The following is a 15,806-nucleotide window of genomic DNA, read 5'->3' as shown; positions in this document are numbered from 1 at the left end:
ATGCCCTGCCCATGTCCATTTCTTCTTCTTGATTTCAGCTATGATATCCTTAACCCCCGTTTGTCCCCTAATCCACTCTGCTCTCTTCTTGTCTCTTAAGGTTACACCTACCATTTTTCTTTCCATTGCTCGCTGCGTCGTCCTCAATTTAAGCTGAACCCTCTTTGTAAGTCTCCAGGTTTCTGCTCCGTAGCTAAGTACTGGCAAGATACAGCTGTTATATACCTTCCTCTTGAGGGATAGTGGCAATCTACCTGTCATAATTTGAGAGTGCTTGCCGAATGTGCTCCACCCCATTCTTATTCTTCTAGTTACTTCAATCTCGTGGTTAGGCTCTGCGGTTATTACCTGCCCTAAGTAGACATAGTCTTTTACAACTTCAAGTGCACTATTACCTATCTCGAAGCGCTGCTTCTTTCCGAGGTTGTTGTACATTACTTTCGTTTTCTGCAGATTAATTTTAAGACCCACCTTTCTGCTCTCCTTGTCTAACTCCGTAATCATGAGTTGCAATTCGTCCCCTGAGTTACTCAGCAATGCAATGTCATCGGCGAAGCGCAAGTTACTAAGGTATTCTCCATTAACTCTTATCCCTAACTGTTCCCATTCTAGGCTTCTGAAAACCTCCTGTAAGCACGCGGTAAATAGCATTGGGGAGATTGTGTCCCCCTGCCTTACACCCTTCTTGATTGGTATTCTGTTGCTTTCTTTATGAAGCACTATGGTAGCAGTTGATCCCCTGTAGATTTCTTCCAGAATGTTTATATATACTTCATCTACGCCCTGATTCCGCAGTGTCTGCATGACGGCTGATATTTCTACTGAATCAAACGCCTTCTCGTAATCTATGAAGGCTATGTATAGTGGTTGGTTATACTCTGAGCATTTCTCTATTACCTGATTGATAGTATGAATGTGGTCAATTGTTGAGTAGCCTGTTCGAAATCCTGCTTGTTCCTTTGGTTGATTGAATTCTAATGTTTTCTTTACTCTGTTAGCAATTACCTTTGTAAATAGCTTGTATACTACAGAGAGCAAGCTGATCGGCCTGTAATTCTTCAAGTCCTTGTCATCTCCTTTCTTATGTATTAAGATGATGTTAGCGTTCTTCCAAGACTCTGGTACCCTTCCCGTCAGCAGACACCTCGTAAACAGGGTGGCTAGTTTTTCTAACACAATCTGTCCTCCATCTTTCAGCAGGTCTGATGTTACCTGATCCTCACCAGCAGCTTTGCCTCTTTGCATGCTCTCCAAAGCTTTTCTGACTTCTTCTATCATTACTGGTGGGGTGTCATCTGGGTTACTGCTAGTTCTAATAGTATTAAGGTCGTGGTTGTTTCGGCTACTGTACAGATCTCTGTAAAACTCCTCCGCTATTTTAACTATCCTATCCATATTGGTAGTTATTTTGCCTTCTTTGTCCCTTAGTGCATACATCCGACTTTTGCCTATCCCAAGTTTCCTCTTCACTGCTTTGACGCTTCCTCCGTTTTTCAGAGCGTGTTCAATTCTCTCCATGTTATACCTTCTTACATCGCATACTTTACGTCTATTAATCAACTTCGAAAGCTCTGCCAGTTCTATTTTGTCTGTTGTACTTGACACTTTCATGATTTGACGCTTCTTAATTAGGTTCTTCGTTTCCTGGGAAAGCTTGCCAGTGTCCTGTCTAACTACCCTGCCTCCAACTTCCACAGCACACTCCGTAATAATACTCGTCAGATTATCATTCATTGTATCTACGCTAAGGTTGGTTTCCTCACTAAGAGCCGAGTACCTGTTCTGCAGCGACACTCTGAATTCCTGCACTTTCCCTCTCAGTGCTAGCTCATTGATCGGCTTCTTGCGTATCAGTTTCTGTCGTTCCTTCTTCAAGTCTAGGCGAATTCGAGACCGTACCATTCTATGGTCACTGCATCGTACCTTGCCAACCACTTCCACATCCTGCACGATTCCTGGGTGTGCAGTCATTATAAAGTCTATTTCGTTCTTATTTTCGCCATTAGGGCTCCTCCATGTCCACTTGCGGTTTTCTCGTTTTCGGTAGAAGGTATTCAAAATCCGCAAATTATTGCGTTCTGCAAATTCTACTAGTAGCTCTCCTCTGGCGTTTCTAGTGCCGATGCCATAATCTCCTACTGCCTGGTCTCCAGCCTGCTTCTTCCCTACCTTTGCATTAAAGTCGCCCATCACTATAGTATACTGTGTTTTTACCTTACTCATTGCCGATTCCACGTCTTCATAGAAGCTTTCAACTGAAGCGTCATCATGGCTGGATGTAGGCGCGTAAGCGTGTACTACCTTCATCTTGTATCTTTTATTCAGTTTAATTACAATACCTACCACCCTTTCATTAATGCTGTAGTATTCCTCTATGTTGCCAGCTATGTTTCTGTGAATTAGGAACCCCACTCCCAGTTCTCTTCTGTCTGCCAAGCCCCGATAGCAGAGGACGTGCCCATTCTGTAGCACAGTATAGGCCTCATCTGTCCTCCTAACCTCACTGAGCCCTATTATATCCCATTTAACACCCTCTAGCTCCTCGAATAGTACAGCTAGACTTCCCTCACTAGATAAGGTTCTAGCGTTAAACGTTGCCAAGTTCAGGTTCCAATGGCGGCCTGTCCGGATCCAGAGATTCTTAGCACCCTCTGCTGCGTTGCAGATCTGACCGCCGCCATGGTCAGTTGCTTCGCAGCTGCTGGGGACTGAGGGCCGTGAGTTCTTTGGCGTATGCATGTGGGAGGTAGTGGCCAGATACTGCACCAGGGTGGCCAATCCTTCTCTGGTGAGGGAGTGCGTTCCCGGCGGTGGTTACCGGTGAGGCCGCACCCCAGGCCTCTTATTGCAGTTCCATCAACACGCGGATTTTTTTTTTTTATTTTTTTAGTCCGGTTGGGAACTGCGCGGCACCGGGATTTGAACCACGGACCTCTTGCATGCGAGGCGGATGCTCTAACCACTACGCCATCGCCGCCACCTTTATATATATATATGACTTTATATATATATATATATATATATAAAGTCAGCTATGACAAATAAAAGAAATGCACTACCCTAGTGTATATAAAACTAGAAGGCCAGTGAGCCTGGTAAAAATAAAATTCCACGTTGTAAGCTAATGCCTAAAGCAAACTTTTTCAAAGAAGCTTTAGCAATCTTCTGTATCAACCAACTTCCACAATGTTATGTGAAACAGCCTTTCTACAGCTGAACAATACTTTTGTCATTTCTTGCAGAGGCATCACTAAAGAGTGTCACAAAGGTGACAGGAGGCCGTTAGAAGGCTCAATGAACTTTGGATATGTGAGGTCTTACTTGCTAAGTAACCCCAGTCATACTGGCAAGTTTATATCATTTTGTGGGATGACACTTCGCCGCTAGTGTCATTCACATGCTGCCAGACCAGAATACTCAGCGACACTCGTTACAAAGCACTCTTCCCGAGTGTCACCAAACTCACTGCTTTGCGATGGATTGCATAGCCTTCTCAGTGGCTTCACAATAAATAACTTATTATGCAAAGCTGAGTGAGTTCCCTTGATTTTTTTAAAACAAATTTTTGTTATTGAAAATAGCCTTATGAAATAAAACACACTACCCTATACCACACAAAAAAGCTACTTTGCCATTCTTGCTCGCAGGCACTTAAGAGCCACACCCGCCAGGGGCATGCTCAACACACGTCGTGAAATGGCTGCACCAGCCACGTTTGTATCTCAAATTCATTTTAAGGGCTACTAATGGCTAAAACAGATTACTTAGGAAACTGAAATAATAAATACCTGATGTGCTACTTAAGTACACATCACCATGACCATCATTTCAAAAGTACACTTCCCTTTCTAGTGTGCAGCATGCCACCAAAGTGACGTTCTGGAATCATAAGTTAAGCTGCTCAAAATGAGCCTAAATTTGACAAGGTAATGGGTATTAAGTAAGACTGCCACTTACGTTGCCCTTAGCAATAGTATCTTCAAATGAAGCTGGGTTTTGTGGATATAAGTGACTAAATGTGCTTTAAAAATGAAAATGACATCCCTACAAGGCATTTCAGATGTAAAACGGTACAATAGGCATATATAAGACTAAATAACGAAATACCACTTACCGTAATTACTCGAATCTAACGCGCACCTTTTTTCCGGTTAAGCGAGTTCATAAATCGCATGCGTGTTAAAATCGAGTACTAACAAAAAAATTATGGTCAATCTATTGCCATCGGCAAATCCAAAATGGCCGCCCCCTACGTGCGTCGGCATGGCGCGTCGGCCATTTCTGCCTATGTGTTTCCCATGTGCGGCACTTCGTACGTGTGCTGAGGAGTTCGTCATCTAGTAGTGCATTAGCATCGACGGCGTGGAAGGGGCCGACTCCAAAAACTCGAGTGCACCACGATGCCGCTTTTAAAAGAAAAGTCATCGCGTGTGCAGAAACGGACGGAAATCGGGCCGCATCGCGGTCGTTCGGAGTTCCCGAAACGTGCGTGCGGGACCGGCGGAAACACAAGCAGGAGATTGTCGACAGCAAAGCTTCACGCAAAGACTTCAGTAGACCACAGCAGGGTCGGTTTCCGCAAACTAAAGAGCTGCTCGGCGAGTATGTGCTTGAGCAGCGAGCGGCACAGCGGCCCGTGACGACAGAACTGCTCCAAGTGCGGGCTACGCAATTAGTCTTAGAAAAAGGTCTAATGCGGAGCCAGTTTAAAGCGAGCAGGTGCTGGCTAACTAACTTTATGAAGAGGAAAGGCTTTTCCCTTCGAAGGGGAACATGCATATGCGAAAAGTTTTGCGGAGGAGTACGATGAAAAGCTTCACAGTTTTCAGAGGTTCGTCCTAAACTTGCGGCGCAACAACGGCTACCTGCTTGGGCAAATCGGAAATGCCGATCAGACGCCTCTTTACTTCGACATGCCTGGCGCCACAACCGTCGAGAAGAAGGGGGCGAAGCAAGTTCGCGTGCTGACATCAGTCCACGGTAAAACTACAGTGACGGCAATGCTCTGTTACACGTCAGATGGGCACAAGCTTTGCCCGTACATCATATTTAAATGGAAGACGCTGCTGAAAGGAGTCATTTTTTCTAGTGGTGTGATCGTGCGGGCCAGCGAGAAAAATGGGTGCGCATTGCTATCGATGCCTTACGTTTTTTTTTTTTTCGCGGTGGAAATCGGGTGCGCGTTACAATCGAGGGCGCAGTAGAATCGAGTAAATACGGTAGCTATTAATTTATGCTCACAAACAAAAAGGTAGGGGACTGGTGCATGAAAAAAAAAATAGGTATTTGCCTTAACCAGGTTTTTATTCCTCAAGGATAGATAAATCTCTGAAAAATGGCTTTGTGCAGTATGCCAATGAGTACAAGTTTTACCACTGCTATTATTTAGGCTTAAAATTGGCATGGAAAACTACGAAACATTTTACAAGGTAATGTCTGCACAGTCGCCTCCCAGTACTTAGATGCGGCAGGCTAGACATACTTTGTACTGCCATGCAGCTCCCATTGCCTTCTAGTCAAAACATGAGAAATGTCTAAATAAAGGTTACTGAGAATATTGAAGGGACTCTAAAAGAGGAAATACTGAGAAATGATTAGATAAGACTGACACAGTAACCTTTCTAAGTTACTTCCAGTAATTGCACACAAGCAGGTTCATAACTAAAATAAAAATTATGTTCAATGTTCCTTTATTTTGTGCATTGAAGCACCACGAGTACAACATTGAGGTGATGCATTTCAAAGTGTTTTCATGTAATCTGAAATAGACCATTTAATTATTTGTTGTGTTTGTCTAACAATAGGTGGAGAGTTCCTCTCATTATATCCCCCTTTTTTCATTATTTTATTTACTTGGGTCAGTGCACAGAAATATCATTAGACGAACACTTACACTACATCTGGCCTAACTTGTAAGATAATAAGCCTAGTAAAACATCACCCTAACTCTCAGATACAAAAAGTAGCAACGGTACTACAGGACACACCTGAACAGAGCCTGTAGCTCTTTGCTAGGTGAATTCTTGCAGCCAGCCAAGAGAGCCTGCAACTTGCTTGCACACTGAGTAGCAGTTGACACTGGGCTCCGATTGATGGCCTCGCGATTGTGCAAATTGCTGCGGCCCGTCAAGGGTGTCAGGAGCTGGGGAACCTCCACATGCTGCTGAAAAAAACTATGCTTTAGTGCTTTCTTGAAGTCAGATTTATCTTCAGGAGGCAAAGGACCATACAAGCTCAAAAGTACACCATCAAAATAACATGAATGGCAACAAAACCGCTTTGCTTTTGTGCGTATCAAGCACACATAGAATGCTTGTCAGCACTGTTACATTATTTGTGTTTTTATATTGTACCTACATATGTAACACAAGTTCCAACCCACTGTAATGTCTAAATGGCAATGTGGGTAACAATAAATTTTTGAGGAATAGTTGATTTCTACTATTCTCCCAGTAGAGATCTCAACCCTGTATGACCGTAATGTCTATAAAAAAAAAAGACGTTTATTGCATTTTTATCTACGATTGTATATTACTAAGTTTTTTTTCTTTACTGTGTTCACATGTTTGTAGCTTCCAAGCAAGGCTTGGAAGCTACAAACTATTTTTGACCAACTTGGCTTTCGTTGCCACACTTGTATATACTGATGTATTTATATTTAATAAGGTACACATCAAGAACATATTACAAACACAATAAATACAAATGTAATGAGCTGCCTCTGCAATAAAACCACCAATATGCCAGAAGGCAAACAAAACACCCTACCTTGACTACAGTGGCAGCTTTGCACATTCGCAGCTCTCGCTGCACAGAGTCCAAAGTATGTCGTGGTGTACCAATACGGTCCTGTGAATTTTCATCAAGAAAGATCCGTTCGTCTAGTTCACCTTCCTTCAGGACACCTTCTTCATAGGTCTTGTTGAGCTTTTTGCTGTAAGAAGAGACTTTTAGCTTTTGCATCCCTTACAATCTGACCAATCATGCATAAAAACGAAAAGTGCTTACATGCTAGCGTCAAAGGCTACTGGATCAAGACACAATGCCAGAGTCTTCAAGTCACCGTGCAAAATCTGGAAGCTCTTAACAATTAGTGGAGCTTGCAACAACAACAAAACAAAAATGCATCTTGAAGTGCCCAGTAAGAAATGGACAGAAAAAGGACGACAATATATATTACTACAAAAAAAAATTATTCCTTTGCACCATTGATTAACTCTAGCTAGCTTATCAAACGAAGGCACAAAGACAAGAAGGCGTGAACCTGAATTAGAAAGGCTTCATATGCTTTATCGATGTTACACTTACAACATATAAACTCAAAAAAAAAGAAAAAGCCTGAGCATACTAGACCAAACTTCCCACCTAAACATCTCCATGGCATAAAAAAAATCCCACCATCTTCACGAAGTGAATGATGTTGAGTGGGGCTAGGTTGTAATGCCAATGAGCCTGCACTTGAGGGGTAAAATTGATATGTGGGGCTTAATGTCCCAAAACCAGTCTATGATTATGAGAGACGTGGTAGTGGAGGGCTCCGGAAATTTTGACCACCTGTGGTTCTCTAACATGCACCCAAATCTGAGTACACAGGCCTACAGTATTTTCGCCTTCATCGAAAATACAACCACCGCAACCGGGATTCGATCCTCTGACCTGCGGATCAGCAGCCTTAGCCACTAGACCACTGCAGTGAGGCCGCTTGAGGTGTACCTTCGCAGGCGGTGGCATCGGGCATGTTCCACGGCTGGCAGTGCACAATGTTGGGCACGTTGACTATTGGCACTTTAATGCCGTGGTGATCGCCGCCATGAGTCAAATAAGCATGTGACATGCTACTTCCTTCTTTTGCAGCCATACCAACACTTGAAGCAATGATAAATAGAAGTCTTAAATAATATTCTCTAAAATAAAAGAAAGAAAATGAGATTTTTTTATGAAATAATGATCCCCAAGGCACACTGCACATAGGCACTCTTAACAACAAGATGAATAAAATACTGCAGACCTTTGGCAACTCTTCATTTATGATTTTGGAAGGTAGCCAGTTTTTTATGTACTCTATTTTTAAACCCTAAAAAATTACCAAAGGTTAACTTCATTGGCATAACTACCACACATCTATGGTGGCACTAACATCAAAAGCAGTTGAATTACAAGGATAGTTTTTGTTGAAATAAGTACAGAAAAATCCACTAGGGTTCATGAGACAATGAAATACTTTCTTATTGAGGAGAAATTTGGCCATTTTCACGAAACCCTGAGCCAATGTCTCATCAGTGTGATTGCTCTGCCATCTGAGTTGACCATGAGAATCCCAGATATCCCAAGGCCATATTGGTCATCAGCCATTTTTTTTTTTAATGCAGAAGTGCCATTGACCAAAGAAAAATAATGTACGCATGCCTATTTTTTTTTGTAATACCATTTAAACAGCTTTTTTTTTTATCACCATGTCAAAGGGTCCTTCATTAGGTGTAAGTAGACAAGCATGCTAAGTAGGTCATGCAGTGCTACCAAATTAAATTAACACTAATTCAAATCTGGAGTCTCACATGCCTTAGCATGAAACACACCAAAGTGGGAAAACTCCTGACCTAGGACTCTTGAGCATGCACCTAAACCAAGTATGCAAGTGCATGCATTTCAACTCCCCTTGAAATGTGGTCCCCACAGCCAGGAATCAAATCTACGCCTTTGAACTTAGCAACGGAGCACCTTAGCCTTAAGCTACCAAGGCAGATAGTGCTTACAAATCTGTAAAAGTAAGCATACTATGATGTCTGGGTTAAGACAGCGTTTAAACAGCCCAAGGGCTCAGAAGCGAACGGGCAGTCTGAGACTGAGCGCGCACACACCCGATGACGATTGTGGTGACACCCAGTGAAGATGAGGACAGAGACCCAGACGGATGATGATGATTATGATAATGCATATATGAGAAGTGCATTACGAATGCCCACACTAGTTTCCCCCACATCAAAGTGGCCAACCTGGCCGTAGCAAGTCAATGTGACAGAGAATGTCGCCTGAAAGGCTTCATGTGAGACACGTGCACGATCTCTGTGGTGCAGTGACGGCGGTCCGTTGGGATGACAAGTAGGGTCACATGATAATTAACGGGCGAAGTCTGCTCGATAACAATGTAAGGCCCAATGAAGTGTGGCAGAAACTTGTCATACAGACCAGGTGTACGAATAGGTGTGAACAGGAGCACCTCGTCACCAGGTCGGAAGAATACAAGGCGATGGGATGCATCATAAATGACTTTTCAATCTCGCTGTCGCGCTTCCGTGTTGATGCGAGCACGATCGCGACACCGGGCTAGTCTTGAAATGTATTCCTCGCTGGAAGGAGAAGAGTTGACGTCACTGTTGAAAAAGGAAACGCCGAGGAAGAAAGTAGGAGAACGCCCATAAACGAAGTAGATCGGTGAATATGGTGTGCTGAACGGCCGTGTTGTAGGCAAAGGTGAGGAATGGCAGAAGAGTATCCTAGTTTTTGTGGTCTGGACTGATGTAGACGGCTATCATATTAGCAAGAGTACGGTGAAACCTCTCAGTGAGACCGTTGGTCTGAGGGTGGTAGCTTGAAGCTGTCTTGTGTGTTATTCCCGAGGCGCACAATACTTCATTTAGCACTTCTGACAGGAAGACCCTTCCACGGTCACTCAGCAGTATACGAGGGGTGCCATGGCGCAGAATGATGGTGTGCAGACCGAAGTCTGCAACTTCCGAAGCAGAGGCAGTTGATACAGACGTTGTCTCCGCGTAGCATGTCAAGTGGTCTACGGCGGTCACTATCCATCGTTTGCCAGTAGATGTGACGGGAAGAGGGCCGTAAAGGTCGATACCTACAACTTCCAATGGCGTTGTGAGGCACGGAATTGGCTGCAGAGGCCCGGCCGATGCAGTTGTCTGGATTTTACGACGCCGGCATGGGACACAGGAACTGACATAGCGCACGATGCTAATAGAAATACCAGGCTAGTAGAAGCGACTTCAAATGCAGTCGCGAGTTTTTTGAATACCAAGATGTCAAGCAGTCAAGTCGTCGTGAAAGGCTTTAAGCACATCAAGTCGAAGAGAGCGTGGTAGCACGAGAACCCAGCGTTGCCCATCAGGGTGGTAGATGTGACGGTACAGAACTCCATTCTCCAGCTTAAATCGCAAGAGTTCACGACGATGCCGCGTGTTAGGTGGATGGGAAGCTCCTGAGAGCTAGTCCATAACACGCCTACAGTACGGATCAGACCACTGGCAGGAGTGAATTGTGCGCTTGACGTTCGAGAATAGCTTGTCTACCGAGGCGAGCGCGGGCGCTACAGTAGAAGTGATGGCCGAACTTTGACTGATGCTGAGCTGGGTATTTGGTAGCGGGCAGCGCGAACGGACGTTGGAGTCTTGGTGTTTTCTACCCGACTTGTAAGTGATATCGAAGTCATACTCCTGTAAACGTAGAATCTACCGACCGAAGCGTCTAGACAAGTTCTTCAGCGTGGAAAGCCAAATGTTGTAGGTGCTGAGGTGCTACTCATCATGTAGGTGCTGCTCATCCAAATGTTGTAGGTGCTGAAGAAACGTTGACAAAAAAATGACGATGTCCTCCAAGTAGCAGAGGCAGGTTTTCCATTTGAGGCCGCGCAGCACGGTACAGCCCGGAAGGCATAACGTTGAATTCGTAGAGCGTGTCGGGGGTTGCGAATGCCATTTTCTCTTTATACTGTTCATGCATAAGAATTTGGCCGTATCCGGAACGCAGGTCGAGGCTGGAAAAGTATTTCGCACCTTGTAGAGAATCAAGGGCGTCGTCAATGCGAGGCATTGGGTACAGATCCTTGCGAGTGATTTTGTTGAGCGCCCTGTAATCGACGCAAAAGCGCACGAAGCCATCCTTCTTACGAACCAGAACCACAGGCGACGACCAAGGGCTAGATGAGGGGTGAATTACCTCTCGTTTGAGCATGTCAGCTACGTTTTCTTCGATAATTTTTCTCCCAGCAGGAGACACGCGGTAGGGCCGGCGGCGTACAACAGATGTTCCAACTGTGTGGATTTGATGCGTTTTAGTAGTAGTGCGGCCCAATGTTGAGGAGTAAACACCGAAGGAACTTGCGTGTTTCTTTAACAAAGCAAGCAGCTGTTGCGTCTGTGAAGGTGTCAAGTCGTCACTAATGGCTGCAGTAAAGACGGAAGAAGTAAGCTCACCACTAGGGCTGTCGTTGGAGGAGACGGCATAAAGTGGCACAATGCACGCAGGCTCGGGATCCATCACGCAGGCGACCGTGGTGTTCTGAGGAAATAGAATTTTTTCGAACGTTGTATTCACGGCGGTGACAAGTGCGGAACCATTGAAAAAATGAACTACACCGGAAGCGAGAATGATGCCTTTACCGACGCAACTAAATGATGGCGAAACCAAGACGTGGCCATGGTCGATGTCTTTGGAAGTAATAGCTACCATTCGCTCTTGACCTGGTGGTAATTCGGTATCTCCCGCAGCTGTCAAACGAAGTGGCCTCTGAGGGTCGTAGTTGAGCATGCAGTCCGTGTCGGTGAGGTGGACGACGCGTTGGCCACAGCAAATAGCCGCGGAGGCAGAAGAAAGAAAATCCCGCCCTAAAATTAATTGGTGAGTGCAGTCTATCAGGACGGCGAACTGAATGTGGTGTCGGATAGCATTAATAAAAAAGTGGCTGTACAGAAAGCGGAAGGGCGAATGGTATATCCCAGGGCAGCAAGCAACGTGGATCCATCGTAAGGGGTCATCACTTTTTTCAGACGTTGGCCTGAATCAACCGGCATAACAGAAAAGGCTGCACCAATGTTCACCAGAGCATCCACGTACACTCCTTTCACTACCACCGAAATCATGTTGCACGGGCCTGATGGAAAAATATCAGTCCTAATTTGGAATGCAGTTTTTCCCCCAGAAACAGCATCACTTAGTTTTCCGAATGACTGGCAATGGCGAATGAGGCAGGCCGAAGTGGGGAGGACGAGCGGTGAAAGGGTGAAGGTGAACGCGTCTGGAGTTCCGGCTGTTTCGAGGTGCCCCCGATGCGGGCAAAGAGGGAGACCGGTGTGGAGGAGATGAATGGTGTTGACCTTGATAGTACAAAGTATTTCGTTCACACATGTCATAACCGCGGCGCTCGTCTTGCTGCTGCTTGCGGCAGAAACGAGAAATATGGCCGCGATACCTGCAGTAATAGCAAACTGGGCGAGATGAGCGCCAGGGGGAAGGGTAGAAACCATGCGGAGTGCCTGAAAAGAGTGCGGTCAGGTGTGCAGAGGAAGGGTCAGGCGGGACTGAACGAAAGTTGAGAGGAGAAGCGGCAGCGAGCGACGCGTACGATGGTAGCGGCAACATTGTGTTTACTTCACTGGAAGGCGTAGAAGCGACCTGCGCGTAGGTTCGTGTGGGCCGAGACGGGGGTGACTGGACGTGAGACGTGAGCCGGACAGTTCAGAAATGTCAGTTTCTCCCTGATAATGTCACGTAATGCCGCTTTAGTAGACTGTGGAGATCACGGTGGAGAAGGGGAGAAACCCATGTTCTGATACTTTTCACGTATTATGTCTCTTACGAGGTCACGAAGAGGTCTATTTGTCGTAGAATAATGTTCGCCAATGTTTGGTTGTAGACGAACCGAGTCCAGAGTATCGAGACGCTGACATGTCGTGACGACGTCAGCTATGGTAGCCGGGTTCTGAGAAACCAGGGCATTGAAGGCAACAGGGCCTATACCCTTCAAAATGTGGCGTACTTTGTCGGACTCCGGCATAGATGAATTGGCACGCCGGCAGAGCGCAACAACGTCCTCGATGTACAACGTGTACGACTGACCAGAATGTTGTTGGCGAGTGTCGAGGGTTCTCTTCGCGACTGCGGACCGAATGGCCGATGTGCCGAAAACGTGACGGAGCTCCTGCTCGAACGTCGCCCAGTCGGGTATGTCGATGATGTAGTTAAAGTACCACGTCTTCGCCGCACCGGTCAAGTACAAAGAGACGTAACAGAGCTTGGCGCTATTGCCCAAGCGATTAGCAACACTCACGCGGCTATACTCATCGAGCCACTCCTCCACGTCTTGATGATATATGTAAAGTAGAAAGAGACGTAACGGAGCTTGGCGCTATCGTCCCAGCGATTAGCAACACTCATGCTACTATACTCATCGAGCCACTCCTCCATGTCTTGATGATATATAGGTTTTAATGGCGCAAGGGTCATACTTGGCCAAAAAGCACCATGAAAAATGTTTATAAAATGGCAAGGATGCATGATTTTATGCAATAGGTACAGGATATGAACTATGATATGAACTATGAAAGAGGCCTAAAATTCTGCACCTTAAGGTGGGTTAAAACATAGAAGCATTTAAAATGATGGAAGTGATATGAAATATGTGTACCGGAAGTAAAAGACAGTGTTCATGGTGATGAAACTACATTGAGAAAATGAGATTAGCACGACTGCCTCGTCAATGCATGCCCTTGAGCCCAAGGGCAGCGAGGCAGGTGCTGTCTTTAATGGAACCACCGCAGCCTCGACCTCTGTACAGAGGTCAAGCTACGGATCACCTTGAAATATGCAGTGAAAGCTATCTACATCTTTTAAAAACATGAACAGCAATTCAAGCTTAAAAAGAGAATCTCTACCGATGAACATGACTGGATGTAATAGAAGTTGCTGTCGGTAGGGTACTAAAAAGTGGTTTTTTGTTAGAGAGTAACTCATTGCACTGAACAAGTATATGAAAAACCGTAAGCGGTTCCTCACATCTCTCACAGATGGGTTGCTCGCCGCCAGTCAACAAATATGCATGTGTGCTGTGTGTGTGTCCCGTTTGTAATCTGGTGAGCATTACTTGCCTGTAGCACGATTTGAATACTGGTGGCCAATTTCCAAGTATCGGTTTTATTACATGTAATTTGTTTTGTGTTTGTCTATCCCATAGCTGCTGCCAACACGACCTGAGCTTCCGTTGAAGAAAGGGTTTCAGATCAAGCGCGGGGACAGCTATGAATGTATTGGTAGCAGCGTTGTTTTGGGCAGATGCAGCCAAGTGGTCCGCCAATTCGTTCCCTCCTATCTCCCGGCGTCCTGGCACCCAGCACACTATGACATGCTGTTTGAGTGCGTATACTGTGCATAGGAGTGAGTAAAGAGATACAAGAACGGAATTTTTGTGTTTTTTCAGGGGTTCAAGAGCTTTTACCACGCTTAGAAAATCTGTGTATATCACTGCGCATTGTAGTTTTATTTGTTTGATGTGTTTGACAGCCACAAGTAACGCATGAGCTTCTGCAGTAAAGATGCTTGTATTAGGATGAAGAGTACCGGCATCTGAAAAGGATGGGCCAACTGCAGCGTACGAGACAGATGTGTCCGTTTTTGAAGCATCGGTGTAGAATTCGGGACAACTGTATTTCTGTTGGAGTTCATGAAAATATGTGCAGATGTGTGCAACAGGTGCATGCTTTGCGACTTCCTCAAAAGATATGTCACAGTCTATAAGCTGCCACTGCCACGGCGGTAGATATGCAGCAGGAGCCATCAAACAGTGTTCCAGAAGTGGCACATCTGTTTCCTCAGCGAGCCCCATCACACGAGGTGAGTAGGGCTGCCTCACTGAAGGACGGCTGTAGAACAGGGCAGAATAAGACCGATCATTGATTGTGAAATGAGAGGGGTGTTCTTTGTCTGCGTTCACCTTGAGGTAGTACACAAACATGTGTAACATCTCTGTAAGTGGAGTGACCATTCATTCGATTCCACATACAGGCTTTCCACAGGGCTCGTGTGGAAAGCCCCCGTAGAAAGGCGAATGCCCAAATGGTGCACGGGGTCCAGCATCTTCAAAGCACTTGGAGTCGCAGACTGATAAACAACGGCCCCATAGTCTAAGCGGGTGCGAATGAGGCTTTTATACAAATTCATGAGGCATTGCCTGTCACTACCCCACGTGGTACGTGACAATACCTTTAGAATATTCATGGCTTTTAGACATTTTGTTTTTAAATACTTGATGTGCGGTATGAAAGTCAACTTGTTGTATAAGGTTAGACCTAAGAATTTGTGCTCGGCTTTGACAGATAGACGTTGCCCGTTCAGTTGAATGTCAGGTTCCGCGTGCATGCCTCTCTTTCGGGAGAACAAGACACACATGCTTTTTTGTGGGTTAAGTCGGAATCCATTTTCCTCTGCCCATTTGGAGACCTTATTTAAACCTAGCTGAACCTGCCGCTCATATATAGCCAAGTTGCATGAATTGAAGCCAAGCTGAACGTCGTCGACATATGTACAATAGAACATATTGCGGGGGATGGACAAGTGCAAGGAATTCATTTTGATAATAAAAAGTGTACAACTAAGTACACCACCTTGCGGTACTCCCGTTTCTTGGAAAAATGTTTGGGAAAGAACACTGCCAACACGGACACAGAATGTTCAATCGGACAAGTAACACGATTATGGAAAACATTCTACCGTGCACACCCAGGTGAGACAAGTCTCTTAATATGCCAAAACGCCATGTTGTGTCATAAGCCTTCTCGATATCGAGGAAAAGAGAGAGGAAGTATTGTCTGTGGACGAAAGCGTCTCGTATCTCTGCCTCGATACGCACCAGATGGTCGGTGGTGAATCTACCCTCTCGAAACCCACACTGGAATGGGTCGAGCAGCTTGTGTGTTTCGAGAAAATGTAAAAGTCGGCGGTTTATCATCTTTTTCAAAAAGTTTACAAAGGCAGCTTGTAAGTGCAATGGGCTTATAACTTGAAACTGAGGAAGGGTCCTT

At 45.3% G+C, this 15,806-nt stretch overlaps 1 protein-coding gene across 6 annotated transcripts in view; it reads right to left on the bottom strand.

The window, feature by feature from the left end:
- LOC119176189 (retinoblastoma-like protein 2) overlaps positions 1-15,806 on the bottom strand; it is a 154,650-nt gene that overhangs the window by 112,759 nt on the left and 26,085 nt on the right. For all 6 annotated transcript variants that reach the window (XM_037427351.2, XM_037427352.2, XM_037427354.2 and 3 more), the window contains exons 7-9: positions 7,009-7,073; positions 6,769-6,934; positions 5,988-6,160 (exon numbers count right to left, since the gene is read on the bottom strand). In XM_037427351.2, coding sequence (XP_037283248.2) covers positions 5,988-6,160; positions 6,769-6,934; positions 7,009-7,073 — 404 coding nt within the window. The remainder of the gene's footprint in view (positions 1-5,987; positions 6,161-6,768; positions 6,935-7,008; positions 7,074-15,806) is intronic.

Source organism: Rhipicephalus microplus, chromosome X (assembly GCF_043290135.1).
Source record: "Rhipicephalus microplus isolate Deutch F79 chromosome X, USDA_Rmic, whole genome shotgun sequence".
NCBI classification, from domain to species: Eukaryota; Metazoa; Arthropoda; class Arachnida; order Ixodida; family Ixodidae; genus Rhipicephalus; species Rhipicephalus microplus.
Note: the sequence above shows the minus strand (reverse complement) of the source record. Positions and strands in the feature narration are given on the sequence as shown.